Here is an 18,962-nt window from a genome sequence, read left to right on the forward strand (position 1 = left end):
ACATGATAGCAGGTACAAGGATAGACTAAGTCCTGATAAAATCATACTTTCTATGCAATGTCTCAGCCAGCAAAGGTATGGTGACAGAATTTAGGGACAACTTCAAATTCTAAATTTTGTGGATTTGGCTGTTAATGCTCCTGGCCTGACTTCCCTTCTTTAACCAAAGAAAAGAACACAATGAGATTAGAATACCCTCCCATGAGAAAAAGAGAGCTTTAGTCTTTCCTATGTGCTACATTTTTACATCATTTATTGTAGGCTACAGAACAAAAACCTTGGCTGCACAAGCAGGCTGGGAGCACAGAGGGTTATAGTGCACTTTTCCTTTCCAAAACAAGGGGATGAAACTTGTCCTGTGATGTAGCAAGAAACATTTTATAAAGTGTGTTTTTACTCATCATTTCTGCTTATGGACTGTTATTCAAAGGCTAGTGCTCAAAACACTTTGCTTGTTTATGAGTTTATTTTCTAGGACATTCCATGATGTTTGTACAACACCGATCACTCTGGCGATGACCAGTTTCCTTAATGAGTCATTTAACTGGCATGAACTGAACTATTCCTCTATGTTATGGGAACTACTGATGTTTGGAGCACTCTGCCCTGAGCATCATCTTCTCTTCTGAAAGCAATGGTGTGCATTTATACCACTGTAAAATTAGAGTGAGAAGGAATCAAGCGAAGTCGTTTCTACTCTTTGGCATCTAATGGGTCAATTCATGTTGTTTTTATTTATGTGCATCTCACAGTGACCTGTGAAGATCAAATTCTTTCCTTCTAGGAGGCAGGAAAGACCCTCTGTGCTTTGACACCAGCTCAGAGCTAATGCTGGCTCCCTGCCATCCCTCCCAACACTTCCAAGCCACAGGGAACTGGCATGGAGGAAGATGTAGGTTCAGCATTGCTGCCCAACACCAATTCTCAGCTGCCCAAACGACTCACAGCACCACAGCCAACCACCTGTCAGCTCTCATTAACCCCTAGGCATTGTATCTAAGTATTATTATTTTAATTAAAAGTGTGATTTTTGGGGGGAAAAAAAAAGCAAAAGCAATTCCATCCATGGGCTAGATCCAGTCCTATGGATATACAAATGCCTCCTCATGGCCACAACCCTGAATGAGCGCACTCTAAAGGAGCCAGTCGACAGGTTTTGTGCACCCTGCACTGCTTTCTTCACCTCTCCCCCCCTCACATTCCTCCTTCCACCCACGGAGAAGCAGGAATGGCTCTCAGATGAGGTGCAGCAGGAAGTCTGCCCGTCTCCTCCCAGGAAGATGTGGTGGATAAGGGCTCCTGCGAGGCAAGCAGCTGGCTAGAAGGCCGGGTCTGGCCCACAGACCAAATACTGCCGCCTTATATCTTATTCAAAAAACAAAGGAATCTTGTCAGATGTGTCTGTATCTTTGTAATGCCGACCAATATAAGGTCATAGCAATTTCAGTTTGCCATTTTCACACTGGCATACGTAGAACATCACCTCTCCTCCTTCAAACTATTTGATCTTATTCAGAAAATGGATACCTGAATGCTTTTTTAAACAAGAATTTAAAAGCAAAAGAAAAGGAAAAAAATCTTGTTCATTTTAGCACAAACCCAAAAGAAATATATATATGGAATATCAGGATTTTGTTTTAGAAGAAGACTATCCAAAGCCATTCCATTAATTAACAGAGTATTCAGACATTTGGAAATCTACTCTGGAACAAGAGAGAGTCAAATAGCTTAATCAGCCTTTCTTTTTGCCAAACTCTCAGGCTTGTGTGCATGCCTTCTCTGCTCAGCAACACACAACAACACAGGTTCAGGAAGGACTTGCAGATCTAGGATGTGCACAGTCCTGCTCTGCTCAGGGTGTGGTAAAAGGTCGTAGTGTTTTACACACATTTTCAGCATACTTTTCTGAGTGTGAGCGTTTAGTTCTCCCACTTTTTTAATGAAACTTTCTCTTCTGTTAACTGGCATGCATATCTGGGAAATGGATGTTCTGGGAGCTGGATGGTGGTGACCTGTTACTTAAAGGGCTTACTGAATCAGAGTACTGGGGTTGGAATATTTTCAGTGTTTATTGGTCATGTCCACAGTCTGAATAACACTGACCAGTTACCATTCCCTTGTCCTAAACCCAAACTGCTCAGTGAGGCTGGCACACACCTGCCGCCCTTGCCCCATCTCATGCCAGGCTGCACACACAGAGCTCAGCACCAACAGCCCCAGATGTAGTACCCAAATCCTGCAGACCAAACAAACCAAGCTGTCCAGCTGGATGGCAACCTCCAGCCACCATGTGAAGAATGGCTGCAACTACTGTGAGACAGCAATTCTGTAATCTGACTCTTCTCAAAGATGATAAGTGTCACTGGGTTAACACACCATGACCAAATACATTGTCGCTGGTGTCTGTAATGATCCATACTGCTTTATCCCAAAGTGGAAAAATTCCAGAGACAAGTGGTTTGGTCTCCATGTTACTTTTGTGTAATCAAAGCACTGCAGAAACATAAACTGCAACACTGCTGAGGTTGCCTCCCATCTGAAACTCAGTTTGTGAGCTTGCACAACCCATTTTGGACTAGGGCAATCAGAGAAAACAAAAAAAAATAGCAAAAATTGTACTTCAAAGCTCAACAATTTCTGGTCCAATATAAAATATATATGAAGTGCCCACTGAAAGCTGAGATCACTTTTCTGTTCTATAGGAGTAGAGATCCAAGGAGCATTATTGACAGAAGCACAGCACTCTTGCCCATGCATTTCAGCAATCTCAACCACCAGAGCAGCATCCTAACCATGCTCAGCTGTGAGGCTGTGCTCATGCTCAGAGCTGTCCCTGGAAATATTGAAACGCAGTCAGGAATTTATCCTGTTCAACACCCTTCCACACAGTCCGACACAGATAAACACGTTCCAGTGGATCCAATTAATCTCCTAAGGGTTGCTTGGCCTTGCTAACAGCATCTTTCTTGCCTTTTGCTGTCTTCTTTGGAACCAAAACACACAAGGTTCAATGGCTTAGCTCTCAGCTTGCAACCTATTTCAGTAGCCAGGTCCAGCTGCGTCTGCAACCAGCCATGTGCTTTCAAACGAGTAGCAACTGCTCCTGAGGGCCACAAGAAACGTAAGGAAATCCCTGGGCCAAGCTCAAGCAGACTGGGAGAGGAAGAGAAACTGCTTCCCAAGCTGGGCACAGGAAAGTTCCCACTGTGTTTATTGAGAACACAGCATCCGAACCCACCAAATCGGAGTGAATGCATTGCTTCAAAATTCCCAGTAATACTTGCACTGTCCACTCCAGTGGCAATATCTTCAAGGAATGTACCCTCATATATAAGCCAGGTACTCAGTAGGCATCAAGGATGACACCACTCCTCTGGGAGGTGACAGTCTGCCTAGGTGGATGCAAACTCTGCTATGTCATTTGCTCTCAAGGACAGGGAGTGGTCTAATGGCCTAATCTTACGTGTTAGAGCCTCAAGAAAGATTTTTAAGGCTACTCTTTCTAAAATACTAATTGAGAGAGGACAGGAGGGTAGGAATTTAAACTTGTATGGCACAAACATACATGGCTTGGGTGTCAGAGAAAAGGTCTTGTGAGCTTGAAATGAAGTTTGGCATTGCGATAGTGAGTATGGGAACTGCTTTAGGCACATAGGTGAGAGTTAAAGGTACCATGATACAGCAACGAAACTTCATAGAATCATAGAATACCCTGAGCTGGAGGGTACTCACTGAGATTATAAAAGTCCAACTCTTGGCCCTGCCCAGGACATCCCAAGGACTACACCATGTGCCCAAGAGCATTGTCCAAACACTTCTTGAACTCTGTCAGGCTGGTGCTGTGACCACTTCCCTGGGGAGCCTGTTCCAGTGCCCAACCACCCTCTGGGGAAGAACCTTTTCCTCATAGCCAGCCCAAACCTCCCCTGACACAGCTTCGTGTAATACCCTCAGATCTTACCACTGGTCACCAGAGTGAAGAGATCAGTGCCTGCCCCTTCGCTCCCCTCATGAGGAAGCTGCAGTCAGCTATTGAGACCACAATTTGCTGAACTCTTAGTAAAAATGTTAAGAAAAAGTTTAAACTGCTATAGAGATTCCGTGGACAAAGATCAGGACTATTTAGCAAGTTCTTGATGTCTGGGAAGCAAAGAGACTTGTAGAAAAAAGGGAACTAGAATTACCTGTGATGGAAGCTACCCCTGTAACACTGTTAGGGTTTCTCAAACATTATTCTGTAGGCCAATGACTTTGGCTGTGATAGAGAAATCTCCTAAAGCCTTCCCCTATGTCCTATTTAATGTCATTAGCACAATCTACAAGGATTCTTACCTTTCTACTTATACAAAATGCCATGTTTGTGATGAACTGAGATTAGAACTAAGTGTTTTAAAGAAAATAATAAAAGATTTTGTAAATTTTTATATGACATTCCAAACATGAAAAGCTAAAAAAATTGTCAAAAAATTGTTCTTGGTGTTAGAATGCTACAACAGGTTTTATGCTGATCTGATGTAAATCTTGACCCAATTTATAGTCTTACTTTTGACATAACATGAAATTCACATTGCAAAATCTGTTCAAATTATATTTGGCAAGATTGTTCCTGAAAATCTGAGGAAGACTGCAGCAAGAGCCTTAAAAATGAAATGAGTAAAGGAGTGCTCTGGTGACAACACAGACACACTGCAGGGTCCCATGAAGAATAAAAGCCCTGCCTCACACATAGCCTTAATCCAGTGTGCCTACGCCAGTCTTACACATAGCCTCAACCTGGTGTTAGTGGCTACACACAGTCAGATGTCAGCTGTGAACAGGCATTTGCACATTTCACTTGTACCTAGAACAGAAGATAAGCCTGGTGAAACCTCACTCATGTCACATGTAAGGCTTGAACTTGATGGGATTTCTGTCTAGAAAAGCTCAGTGCTCAGTGATCTCCAGGTTTAAGTCCTTTGTCTTTCATAAAAGCCTAGCTGTGTAGTGGCACAAACTGGCTGAGTTTAACTAAACAAACGCCAAAATAGCCTCCACAACCAACCAAAAAAAAAAAAAAAATCCTCAACAGCAACAAAAAAAGAGGGTTATTTGCTAAAGTTTAGATGTTGTTTATACATGTTTCAGAAAGAACAAGCAGTGTTTAGGCTTGGTCAACTGAGAAAAAGTAACTCTGTCTCTAGTACATTAATTCTTGCTTTCCTTTCACACCTTCACATATGTGGGCTGGGTTTCAAAATCCAGACATAAGACTGACAAAACAACAAGTGTGAACTGATCACATAATGTTCATTAAATATGCAGGACATTATTTGATTCTAAAATCTCATGTAAAAGCTTTGCCAATGTAGTTTAAATGACCTTGCTGACGTGAAAAAAAAAGCCAGTAAGATGGTACTATGAGAAGTACATTAGTGGAAATATTTATTTCTAAAACTATTAATTTGAAGCCATTTGTATCAGGTTCTGTGGGAAAAGGATGAGACCAAAACCAACCTCTTAACTGCCCTCAGTATTCGACATCTGTTTCCTGCGCAATTGCCAAAACCATTAACAGCATCATAAATGAACCCTGACATCAAAACTGCTTTTGTGAATGAAAATAGGATGAAACCAGAAAGTCACCAGCTGTTCAACTTCTGGCTGCTTGGAAACATAGACAGCAAGAATCCAGCTGTTTTCCAAATATTGCACAACTCTGCATGTGAAGGTACACTATGCACAAAGATCTTGTTGGGCTCCTCAGAGTTTTTCTCAAGGCAGAATGGATCTTGGTCTTGCTGTATCTCAAATATTAAAACAGAATTATACCGAAAAAGATAATCTTAGGGAGCAGCCACTACCTGAATGCATGCTGCAATGGAGATGGGGTATTCACAGACAGAAAAAGTGGGGAACTTTATTTTTTGGTGATAATTTGTGAAGTGAGTAGCTGTAGCTGAACAATACCAAGATAAAAAGCAGCTATTTAAAATATCTAACAGAAAGATTTGAATTTGTTTCAAAAATATTGCACTGTTTTGCTAAAAGGAAGCTGTTTTCCATTTTCTGTTACATGATCTCTGACATGACAGTATAAACTGACTTTTAGTTTTGGTCATGGCAGAAAAGTTGCATTGTTTTAGAGAGCCCCGATGGGACAGAGAAAGGGTAAAATCAAAGCTAAAAAGAGCCCAATGCTAGAAGCAGATGGAGTTGCCTGAACACTCTTGTGATCACAGTTTGGTTAGATGTTACTGTCTTCTTCTACTTACAAGAGTAATAATAACATTAAGCCACGGAAAATCAGACTAACCTTAACTGTGGCCCCAGGAAAGAAAAGCCAGTTGCCAGTATCCACAGGATCCAGATTATCTTCTAACACAACTTTTCTGTGAGCAGCATTTATGATCAGGATGTTGTCCAATGCCCAACAGGCTTCATACACATCACCAGCATGAACATAATCCTGTTTCCACTGAAAATGGATGTTCTCCCCTTTAGCATCTTCAGGAAGGTACAAGATGTGGATGATTGTGCTGATGTTGGATGGGGCACTGAAAAACAATGATAGGGAATTAGACCAATTTTAAGTCATAGTCAGGAACACTTTTCCCTCAATTAACACATTTGCTAGGCGTGACACGGTTGTGCTGACATCCCTTGTATGCTGATAAAGCTTCTATGGAGATCAGAAAATACCTGCCCTGAGGCAGAGTCCCACTGGGCCAGGCAGTGCACATCCAGCCCAAACAGGCAGCCCTGCTTCAAAGAGAGTGCAAACTAAGGCAATAAACAACAAATCAGTGCAGATATTTGGAGAGCAGGAAGACAGAGCAGGACCACATCCATGCTCAGTGCTGGTTACAGATGGTGACTGGGTATGGTCAGGTATTTTGCACGTATGGCCAAAAGGAAATGTAAAGGAAGCTGATTACCAAAACAGGCCTCAAAATTTGTGATTTTTACTTCATCAAGAGAATCTGCTGACTTCTGAAGTCCCTTGAAGATTTGGAGGGAGCAGAATGGTAGGAGAGAAAAGCAGGGAATTTTCTCTGACAAACATCTCACACCCCTGCTGTCAGGGTAATTTTGTGGATGGGGAGGGCCAGGTTGTCTTTCTTTCCATGTTCTGCTTTAAGAACAATACAGAAGAAACAAGCCATTTGTCGTCTCTCTTGATGCTGAAAATGGAGAACGAGGGGTGGAGAGTCAGACCTGGAATAATGCTATTAGGCAATGATTAGGACCTTGAGCTCTTCTTCAGACACCTGTCCTCAGAGCTGTGAAAGGATTGAGGTTCACTCCGAAGAAGCTGAGGATGCGTGGGAGGCAGGGAGGAGGTGACCTCAACTGACCAAAGGGCTACTCCAGACCATGTGACCCCATGCTCAGTATATGAAGTGGGGGAAGGAGGAGGAAGGGGGGATGTCTGGAGTGTTTGTCCCCCCAAGTCACCCTGACATGTGATAGGGGCCCTGCTCTCCTGGAGATGGCGGAACTCCTGCCTGCCCATGTGAACGCACAGCTTTTGCTTTCCCTATTAAACTGTCTTTATCTCAGCCCCCGAGTTCTCTGGCTTTTACAATTCCAGTTCTCTCCCCAGTCCTGCTGGTGGGGGAGTGAGCGCCTGTGTGGGGCTTGGCTGCTGGGTGGGGTTAAACCTCAATAACCACCCAGCAAGTGAATTAGCTACATTCAAACCTCAGGCTGCAGGGAGTTACAAAAGTGAGGTTTGCAAGATGTCAGCTGCTCAACGTTCTATCTGCCTTGGTAGTGATGCTTTGAAGGGTGAACAGTTTGTCAGAGACAATCCAGAGCTTTTAGGGAAAAAGGGTACCAATAGCTTCCTTTTATAGCAGAAAACAGAGGAACTTCTCTTTTGAAAGCAAAGCAAAATACTGAAAAGCAACTGCCTTTGTCCAACATTCACACCCGGATCTGCCCCCACGAATGGCCCTGCGCTTGCCAAACGTTGTGTCTGTCACCCTCCAGTGCGGCGCTGGCTGAGGCCTTGTCCCTGCTCCTCCTGGAGCCCACACACAGCACCCGCTCTTCCCCGAGAGATCTCTGCCCGCCCTCCCTCCCAGGAGTCCAGAGCTGAAATCCCACTGACACAACACAACACCTCCCTTCACAGCTGCCCTCCTGTCCCATCTCTCCCCAGTTCTCCCACCGTTCCCTGGAGCTGCATGTAGTGCTGTGAAAGTCGCTGAAGCACATTCGAATAAACACTGCAATTCATACGGACCACAGGAGAAACGAGCATCCTTCCATAATTCATCCTCTCCACTTCGCACGACATTGCTCTATTGACCTATTTTCTTCTGCTGGCTCCAGCATCAAATTTTAGCAAAGAGAGGTCAAACTGCATGCACATTAACTTTAAAAAAATTTGGTCTCAAGGGCTTGTCTTTGCATCGTCACAACTCTTGAGTTCCCTGGCTTGCAGAGCTCTGAGAGCAACTGAGCTGATGTTATGGACTAGATGTGTAATTTTGCATCAATGTGAGAAAAATAGAATGTATTGCATGGTTACTCTGAGGCAACTTCAGTGCCTGCAGTGAATTACTCTTGCTTTATATTTTTCTGAGATAAGAATTAGCACCAATTGCTTTACCAAAATTGAAAATAATTTATGCTTTTTTCAATTAAATTGTAGTCCCACTCCCCCAAGGAGCTGGAGGATGAGATACTGAAATACACAACCTTGCAGCTCGAGTTTTGCTTATTCATCAGAAATTAAGGAGCCTTTTGCTCTGGAAATTGCCTCAATGGACTGAAAATAGGCTCAAGCAAGTCACTTGTATAGCACTGACACTGGGTAATGCAGGAAGGCAGACTGAGATGCTATGAGGACATTACATATGAATAACAGTTTTCTCTTCCCCAGTTGTGTAATTATGTTTATATGTCATTGCACAAAATGCCTTTCCTATTGTTACTGAATAAAATATGCTCTCTTAGAAAAATCCATCTCTGACACTGACTCTCTCTTTAAAGGTGTGGATATTGCAATGAAAAGATTTAAATTTTCCATTCATAATCCTCTGCTTTTTCATGTACACCAGTTGGTTTAAAAGCAAGGCACTATTCACCATAATCTTGTTATTACAAGAGCATTAAGAGCCAAGTGTTCATATCAAACTATAAAATGTTTTTATTGAATATTTTAATCTACCAAAGTAGATACTTGCAGCATTATAAAATATGGCCATTGCTGACATTAAAAATGGTGCTAAAATGCAAAAACTCATCAAAGTTTTGGTTTTTCAGGCACGGGAACCTGCTGGTTATTGGAGTTGCGTTTTAAGTGTGAAATGATTCTCTTACTCCCTTCCCACATACTCAATGGATGAATTTGTGATTTACCAAATCTGGTGGCAGTTCTGCAATTAGCCAGGAATTGCACCCCTCATCTTTTGTATGAACAAGGAGAACTGAAAAGTTAACAAATAAAACAAGTTTTAAAAGAGCCAGGTTTAAACACCACCTGCTCAGCTGGAAAACATGAAAATGATTAAAAAGCTGTAACAAACCTAATTTTCTCCAGCTGAGTCCAATCTGCAGAACTGTTCTTACTGTAGGACACTGTGATGCTGGGATCTGAGTAACTAAATCGACATGAACCCGATCCTGGGAAAGCAATAAAATGAGAAGTGTTACGACACAATGAAGCATAAATGATTCTCCAATAACCACAGTTGCTGACTGTGCCTTTGTCACCTTATCACTTCTCCCCATTTTAAAGTGCTTTGATTGATGATGAAATTTCCTGTGATCTGTTGCTGAAGGTAAACACAAAATAATGCATGCTTTATGAGTCAGAAATAAAGTGGAAATGATAAATCACAGCAGTGCCATGTAATCTCTGCAAATTTCCCAGGGGAAGCCAAGTAAATTACTTAACACCCCCAACTGCAGGAAAAAACCCACCATCTAATGTTTAAACAAAACCTTCTTATTAGAGAATAATCCACATAGCAGAATTCACAGGGAAAGCAGTAAAAGACTGTTTTTCATATTATTATATATATATTAAAAAAATCTATAAATAAAAATACAATAAGTGAGAGGAAAATAGACACAGAATTACTTGAGCCAAGAGCAAACGTGCTTTAGGAATTTAAGAGAGCAAAGATGTTGCAAAATTAGTTATTTTAAGCTTGCCTGAAGAAAATTAATTAAGAAATCATCCAATATACTCCCTAGATCCTATAATTATTAACAAACACTTGATGCTGATCTGGGAATCTCAGAACACTTTACAAAAATGAACTAATTAAGCCTTATGGCACTCCTGCAAGGTAGGGTAATATATTTACTTTTGATTTATAAAAGGGTGCCTTCTGGGTGTTGTCACAAAAGATGAGCTTAACAATTAATACATGAGGCAGTCAAAATAACACAAAAACAGGATTGAGAAATTCATCCTAGAAAACATGATAAACAACCTGTGTGGTAATTAAACACACTAAAAACACTATTTTTCCTCAGACACCAGATAATTCATCCATCTCAGAAAATTCAATGCTCAGTGAAACAGACACATCAAAGCTTGTGCTCCAAAGATCAAAATTTCGTAAGCATGTGAGATTCAAAGCAGCAGACATCATATACTTTCCATGTTTAAGAGAAGCAGCTCTCAATTAAACAGCACCTGTGATGGCATCAGGATACCACTGAGTGAGTACCACAGCTTTGCTCACAGTATGAGTACATATTATATGTGCCACAAGTACTGTGTTAGGTTTATGTGTGTCTCAGATACGTTCATCCACACTGGAAGTTGTGTAAATACATATTTTAATACATGTATAAATCTATATACACACTGCTGACAATAAAATGCTATCATTTTCGAATCTGTGGTGCTTATTTTTGTAAATGAAATAAATGGCCTGATTAAAAAGGTGTTAACCACTTGTACAAGAGAACAACTTACACATTTTAATGGGAACATATGTCATTAAGCATGGTGCTTGCAGCCCCAGCTCCCCCGAGGCAGTTCAGATTCACAACTCTCAGCCCTACAGAACTGTTTTTCTGCTCTGAGACACACATCACATACCTCTACAGGGGGAAAACCACTCCAAAACATGGGATGAAGTCCTGTCTCTGTAATTTTGTCTGATACATCCACTAGATTCCTGGAAATGATCCACAAAGTTGCTTTCCTCTATCTTTCACTAATGTTAAATTGCAACTAGAGTAACAGATACTTCCAAGCCACTACAGCTGCGTGTGGTATGTTCAGCTGGTCTGACACATATTCTTGCTGTAAAGAGGCACAGAATAATTAATACTGCAAAGGCAGCAGGACTTTGAATTACCAGCTATGTATCCAAAATGACTACAAAGCAACTGTCTGGTTATATTTTACTGACAAGGCATTTTATTTCTATCATATTAAAACCAAATCATGTCAGGAAAAGCCTTTGCGTTTCATATTTGCCCATCTGCTGAGATGGTCTACTTTACTGAGTGACATCTGCTGTTGGTTCCTACTTCTGTGGAATTTAAGAGTTCCAACCCTTAATCACGCTCGTTCATTTTATTTTAGAGGAATTTTGTTCAAAAATCAGGGAACTGCAGCCAGTTTGACCTCTTTGGCCAGTCAGAGGCTGTGAGGTAAAACAGCAACATACTGAGTTTTATGTCAGACAGAAATTAAAAGAACATAATCAGTAAAAATAACCAGCAATATGGACTTTATAACGTGTGCCATTCCAGTTAGTGCTACAATCAACTTTTGGTACAGTGCTCTTAAACAAAGCTGAATCCAAATATGCTGCTTAAAAAGGAGAGAAGGCCAAATTTGCCCCACAATCAACATGAAAAATGTTGTCAGAGCTGAACACCCTCAACTATGCAATGAAGATCAAAGCTGTTGCTTTAAAGAGATGGGGCCACTCAGAAAGGGCTTTGGAAGGTAGATGTGGCATTTCACTTGTGAGACTGGAAAAAGAGCAGTGGAGACAATAAAAAGAGGGGAGAAAAATGCTGGGTTTTATTATTTTTTTAATAAGCAGGGTGGGTTGTATTAAGATTAAAGTTAGTTTGGGAAAGTCCTCAAGTAGCAATTACTGGCTGCAATGACAAATGTGTTTTTATCAGTGTTTAAACCCTCTTTATGTATGTTCTTGACTCAAAATCATAAGATAGCAAGATTATTTTTCATATACCTATCTAATTCTGCAAAACTCAAACTGACAAAAAAATTAAAAAGTATGTATCTGGTACTTGAATCTTTTACAAAACTAATATACATCCAAGTTTACATTAAGAATTTCTTCCCAAGAAAATGGAGGATGGTGATATATGCAACTGAACTACAGGACAGGGTTTACTGAGATGTGAGTCACTGCCTTTCAATATAATTTTCAATATTACTTTAAATATTACTATTACTTAATACTATGGCTGTTAGTCCATATCACTGTTATGTCAGTAATCCTAAACTAGGATTATTTAAAATACAAATCTGCTTTTTGGATGTTTACCTCTACCTTGACCAGCAAAGCTATATTCTGACTTTCCACAAATAGGTGATCAGAACTCAAGTAGTAACGTCTCAGGAATGGAGCTTGGGAGGGAGATGTCCTTCCCACTGCTCCCAGAGATGGTAATAGCCAGTTTGTCAGCTCCGAGCAGAGAAGCAGGGGCAGGATATCATGCCATAAATCTTCACACCTTCCTGTCCTCTGAAGGAAAAGTTGTACATAAAACCTTTTGAATGAGATTAGATTTGCTTTACTTTCAATCAGGAAAGCCCAGGATTTGAATTAGCCCTGAAAATGGGTAGCAAAACCTGCACAGTGATTACTGCAAACAAGTCTGTGTTAGTAAGCTACTGCATTAGAGAAAAAATGCTGTTTATTTCTTAAGATGAGTATGTCACAGCAAACTTGACACCTTGGTAAGGTTATTGCTAAATAAATCTGACTAAGAGTTAGGATTATACTTTCAATATTAAGGGCTTTCATGTGTAATTATATATTGGGAGCAGGGGGCACTCCAAACCATCCTCTGTTCAAGAACAGCCAGATTTTTTCTTTACATATATACAAGGCAAGCTCGTCCTTGTGTTTCAGGAACAAAGTATTTTTTTCCTTTGGAGTTATTTTACTCCTTTTGATAGTCTTTCATCTGATGTTCACAGACTTCCAAAACTTTCAGAGAAAAGCTAGAGACAACCTTCATGAATTTAATTTGAAACGATACATTTGAAGCTCAGACAGCAATTTTGTCTGTTATCAAAAATTATGAGCAGCTTCAGTTATAGAACCCAGCCATTTTCATATACTGAATATTCTGGAACACTAATTTATTTGGTTGGTGCTTTACATGTTTGGATTTTTTTCCCAAGCCAAATTTCCATAAAATAAAATTTTCTCAAAGTTGAGTCCAGGCACCGATGCTAATAGAAGAGGGTTTTGACTGGCAGAGTATGGGATTGCTAAACATCTCCTGACAGCTGCTTTGTTAATTCTGCTTAGCTAAACAGGAAAGAAGGGAAAAGTGTAACATAAGTATGCTTCTCAGTTGCCTTGCTCCTTGTTTCACAGGACTGGTAACCCACAGCCAGGACTTGACTAGTACTGACCACTCTCAGCGTATCCAATTGAAACAGTCATGTTTTTTGTCTTTTTCAGTTTTAGGTTTTGTTAAGCTGATTTTGGTTTCCTCCTAGGCCATCTAAAGCACTGGTGAATATTTTACCTACCTTATTTTTAAAATGTCATGTAGGTAGCATAGCATTTCAGGAGAGGTGTTATGAAGGCACCACATATCAGCTGTTTGTATCCAGGTATTCAGTTATTTCTATCCAGGCTGACAATAGCAGGCAAAATTAATTCTCACTACAGCTTTGCCTCCAACTGTGTCAGATTTACAGAAACCCAAGTCATACAGCTGTTGGTCTCTAAGATTTCTTAACAACATTGATTAGAAGCTGGTGTTTTGCTGAGATAAAACTGGGTGCCATCTGCAAGGGAAGCAATATTTTGCTCCTTATAGAGTGTGACGTCCTCCGCCTCTTGACAACCTCTTGATAGTTCCTGCGAGTGCTTCCATGGATAAGCAGATGAGATATCTAATGCTGGCTTTAAGGAGAGTGAGTCTAATAGGGGACTGCACAAGAAAGATTCACACAAAAATTGTGCAGAAGGGTTTAAATTGTGTCCTGAATGCAGTCTGAAAAGCAAAAGGGCGCTGGGAAGAATCCCTTTTATCTAATGCGAGAAGATTACTTTTATTAATATTGTTAATGGGATAAATAATGATTAGTGTTTGCTAGGGATTATAATTTGCTGATATTGCTTGAATTAAGCCAAACTGGATAGTATAAATTACTCGTGGTCAAATCTGGCTGGCTTGCTAATAGCTTTTTCCAAAGTAATGAACCATACTGTTTGGTATAATGAATGCTCCATGGATTCTGGGTTTTTTTAGACGTATGTTTATATTGGCTTTTGATCAAGAACTAAATTATTTTAACCATCTTAAAATACAGAATATTTAGTGCTGGATGTACCAGAAGCACTGGTATAAAATATGCAATGCACTGTTCATTCCATTCTGCCTCTGAAAACTTCCTCAAGAGAAGGTCACAAGAGCATTTTAATTTTTCTTTGAAGTCACAACTTTGAATTTAGTTACAAATGTGATTTTTAATTATGACTTTTAGATCTTTAGACTGTTTTTTAACAGCTTTTCCCTGTTTATAGAACGAATTCAGAGTACAAAGAGATATTTTGAGTGTAAAATATAGTCAAATTAAAAACTGTAACAACTGCGTTCTGTGTTGTAATCATTGTCTATCTGTTAATGGAAACAAATACTTTTATTGCTGGCTGCTTTTCTTTCCCTTGTGGGGAAAGGATTTTGACTGTCTGTCCTCCTGTATGTTCTGATAAACAGTCTGGAATAAATACCTGACACTAGGGAAAAAAATGCCAATGGTGTTTGCCTTTCATAAAAGTCAGATCTACTTTAGCATTAGGAAAAACTACAAATGTTGTAATGCAAAGTCTCAACCATTTATTTTCTGCACGTTTCTGAGAGCAGCTAACTTTTGTTCCACTGGCAGACTTAGGCCAGTGTTCCATTTTGGAAATGCTGAGTAGTTATTTACATCTAAATGAAATTAAAGGGCTGATGAGCAGGCTAAAAGCCTTCATTGTAAAACCGTAAAAGGTGAGGAGAAGAGTAATTAGTAAATAAATTTGATAAAAGTAAATCAGAAGAACTTAGTAAATGAAGTCCTAAAAGTTAATCTGAGGCTAAACTCTAGGAGGATGGGGCCCTGAGCAAGCTGTCCTTACCCAGCGTGTGATCCTGGTGGGAGCATGGAGCAGGTGATCACCCATGGTTCCCTTCCCATCCACCTCCTGCCAGGATTCCCAATAACAGCAGATGTACTTTTTATGAATTAATGCAGCTAATTTCCTTTAGATGAGAAGTCTGAGGAAATACTTATCTAGTTCAACTTCCTCTTAGTCTATTTATATTCAGAGATCTGATGTGCTTCCTGCGCTCACACAAATTTGTTCTCTTCTAATGAACAAGATCAGATCAGAAATCATACTGCTTTTTGTGCTGAGAACATTAAGGAGAGAAAAATAAACCAGGCAGAAAGCTGTATTTCCCTCATGCCAGTTTCCAATTTATTCTGATGTAAAGCTGTTCAGCTATTTATAGTGTCTCTTTCTGAGATACAGCCAGCAGGTATGTGCTTGGATAATAAGTCTGTTACCAAATAAATAATTATTACGTGATGCTAAATTTAACCACGTTCTTAAGTGCAGCAACATCATATAACACCTTGCTGAAGGCAAAGTGAGTAAACTCACTTAGACCTGGATGAAATGGATGCCCAGGAATTGTAGCTACTGAAACAATAGTATATCATTAATGCTCCCAAAATACTTACAACTATAAGTATTGTATGTCTGACAAAATAGTAACTCCTGTGTTCGGGAAGCATTTTCTACTGGTGCACTCACATTGTACGCTTCAACATTATTGCCGTTAAATAGTTAACATCAGATTATGTGGAGATTCTCTAAGGGAGAGGGTGACCTTTCAATGAAGCTGGGGAAAATGTAAATGATATCATCTGAAAGTAGTTCAGTAGTACACTAACACATATCAGTAAATAGATGCTTTGTGTAACTGTGTTTAGCAGCCTGGGCCAGCTGTGAAGGTCTCTAATTAAGAAAATGAGCACCATAAGGTGCTGGTAAGGGTATTAAAATACTGCTTTAAAATATATGAAGTTTTATTTAGATCTCTACAGTCAGTCCACTCTAGAGAGGCAGTAGAAAACACACATTGGTCCCAAGAACTGCTGTGTAAAAGGAGATATCTTGAATATACAGATATGAAAGTCCTTTCCTTGGCTGCTTTAGTGAAATTCCCTGGCACCAAGAAAATCTGGAAAATAATTTTTCTCAAGCCAATTCTGAGCTGAGGTGTCTCTCTTTTCTGAAATAATGTGATTGCCTGCCTTTAAATGTATATGCAGGTAGATAATAATTATTTTCGTAAAACTGGTTTTTGCAATTCCCGTTGGGCTTTTCTATTTCCATCTGCTCTTACTTTTCAATCCCTCACCTGCTGGAGAAAGAGCCAGGGCTGTTTTGCTGATCTGGGGGCTTCTCAGTTCCCCCCCCAGTAACTACAGATGCTTTGTTGTTTAATTCAAAAATGGACCTTTTCAATCATACAAAAGTGTTATCTTCATACAATGATATGAGCAGGATTAAGATGAGTCTGTCTGTAATCCAGCATTTATTATTTGCAATGACCAATTCCATAATGGTCTCCGTTTTACTGTGAGGTGCTGGCACAGCCACCTGCCCTGGATCTGATCCTGAGGCTCTTTATCTTTTCTGTTTCTCCATGTAGTAAATCTTTAATGCTCACATTTTAATTCCCAACAGTGGCTGAGAAGCCCCGGTACAGAAGTAATAAAGACAATATTTCATTGTAACCTTGGGCTAGCCAAAACAACACAAATCATTTTGCCCCAAGGCCATTAAAATATCTTTCAAATACAGCATCAACTTTAAACCCTGGTTTCAATCTAGGTATTACCTAGGCAGTTCCTCTTGTAAAACTTGGCAAAATCAATAAACACCACCTAACATTTCCACATGCTATGTGAAGAGTACTTGATGATGTTATTTACCTGTCTTACTCTTTCACATTATATGCAATGTATAACCTATGCATCAGCACAAAGGGCTTTTCCACCAGAAAAGGAAAACTGCTAGGTTTCATGTCAGACAATAGCAAATGGCAATTTGGGTAGCCAATCAAAAAAATGTAACATTGTTTTATTGGGGGAAAATGGTAAATGAAGCAAGCAAAAGAAATGCAGAATGGTGAATGACACCAATTTTGGTATTGAGTTATATTAAATTCTCAAGGTCTTCCCAAATGTATAGGAAAGAAATTAAGAAAAAACAGCCTGAGGGTTCAAATATTTTTAATGCTGTGCTCTTGTTGCTTAGAAGGGGCAGAATCTAACTCTAGTAACAATGAATCTGTGGCCACCAGAACTGCCCTTCCCTGCTGTACCGCTATCAACACAACTGTATGGATGTGCCATTTCTTCACTGGAAAACTGGTGCTTCCTGGAAGGCACTGGAGAAAGAGAAATTTGTGTGACTGAAGGAAATCATGCAGGTGACTAAAGCGAGGGAGGTGGGGCTCAACATGCCCAAAACATTTGGCACCACAGCTTCCTCCATGAGATTGTTTTGTGTTCAGCTAACAAGATAATGACGAATTTGAAAGAACAAGTGCTCCTCCATGCTAAATTCTGAAGGGGTTTATTTTTCATTTTGGTATTTCTCTAGAGACATGTGAGTGAATTTTTATAGCAAATCTGAAGGAAATTTCTCATCTCTGTGCAGTTCTGCTGAGGCTGTCTCACAAAATGCTATTACAGCATTTGTCAGTCATCCAATAGCTTCTGCTAATTGTAAAACTGACTAAACAAAACCGGAAAGTAAGAGAAAATGATCAGCAGTGGTTTCTTTCAGCCAAAGCTAAGACCTATTTAGCAAAACATGTTTGGACCTGTTCTATCAAGTGGTCTGAATCCAAGCAGAGGATAAACTGCATGAAAACACTACTGTCAATATAACAGCTACCACCAGAACTGAATTAAAACATGAAAAGAATATAAATGATAAATGTCTTCAGACTATTACATGGGGCCAAATGAAGTCATTGTTGTTCACAAGGCTGAGCCAAAGTGGAATCGGTATGTTTCTCTTGGGAAGGAGAAGGAATCATCATCCCATGCACATCTCTGCAGAGCCCTCTGGATGCTGGTCTAGGGGATAGCCCTAGAAGTGAGAGACTGCTGTTTCCTCCACAGAAATACATGGAGCTCAGTGAATCAGCTGCACTATTTATTTTTGTAAGACTGTTTTTTATTAATCATGATCTTCTATTTGCTGAGCTTAATAGAGAAGTAATGTGAGTTCTGAAGCAAAAAAATCCTGTCAGGTAAGGACTAATTCAAAGGGCGCATTCAACAATTCTAATGATGATGCTGATGATATAATAATAATAATAATCTGTAGATTGAGCATGCATCAAGGCAAAATACTATTTCCATTATCTACACAAGCAAATAAATTTTATAATTTAATTCTGCAAGACTGCACTGGTAACAAAGGCAAATTGCCACTACAAATAGAAAGTGAAATAAATAAATCTGAAAAAAATTGCATTTTACTTTGTAAAGGTGATAAACACTATCTGTGTTTTGTCTTCAACAACCACCACCAAGACCATTAGGCCACGGATTTTTCTGAGTAAAAGAGCTTTCACATAGATCCTAGTGACCTTGATAGTTCAGGGGGAGAAGTAAAGTCTGCTGGTTAATGATTTGCTAACCTGATGTCTTAGGGTGAGGCAGGACATGACATGAAAATCCTCTTGGAATCATTATGTCAAAGATCTGC

The 18,962-nt window shown here is 39.9% G+C and overlaps 1 protein-coding gene across 3 annotated transcripts in view; it reads right to left on the minus strand.

Annotated features, from left to right (window-relative positions):
- Positions 1 to 18,962, minus strand: part of RELN (reelin) — a 276,304-nt gene that overhangs the window by 120,115 nt on the left and 137,227 nt on the right. For all 3 annotated transcript variants that reach the window (XM_068994382.1, XM_068994372.1, XM_068994390.1), the window contains exons 9-10: positions 9,516 to 9,612; positions 6,293 to 6,533 (exon numbers count right to left, since the gene is read on the minus strand). In XM_068994382.1, coding sequence (XP_068850483.1) covers positions 6,293 to 6,533; positions 9,516 to 9,612 — 338 coding nt within the window. The remainder of the gene's footprint in view (positions 1 to 6,292; positions 6,534 to 9,515; positions 9,613 to 18,962) is intronic.

This window comes from Aphelocoma coerulescens, chromosome 1A (assembly GCF_041296385.1).
Source record: "Aphelocoma coerulescens isolate FSJ_1873_10779 chromosome 1A, UR_Acoe_1.0, whole genome shotgun sequence".
NCBI lineage: Eukaryota > Metazoa > Chordata > Aves > Passeriformes > Corvidae > Aphelocoma > Aphelocoma coerulescens.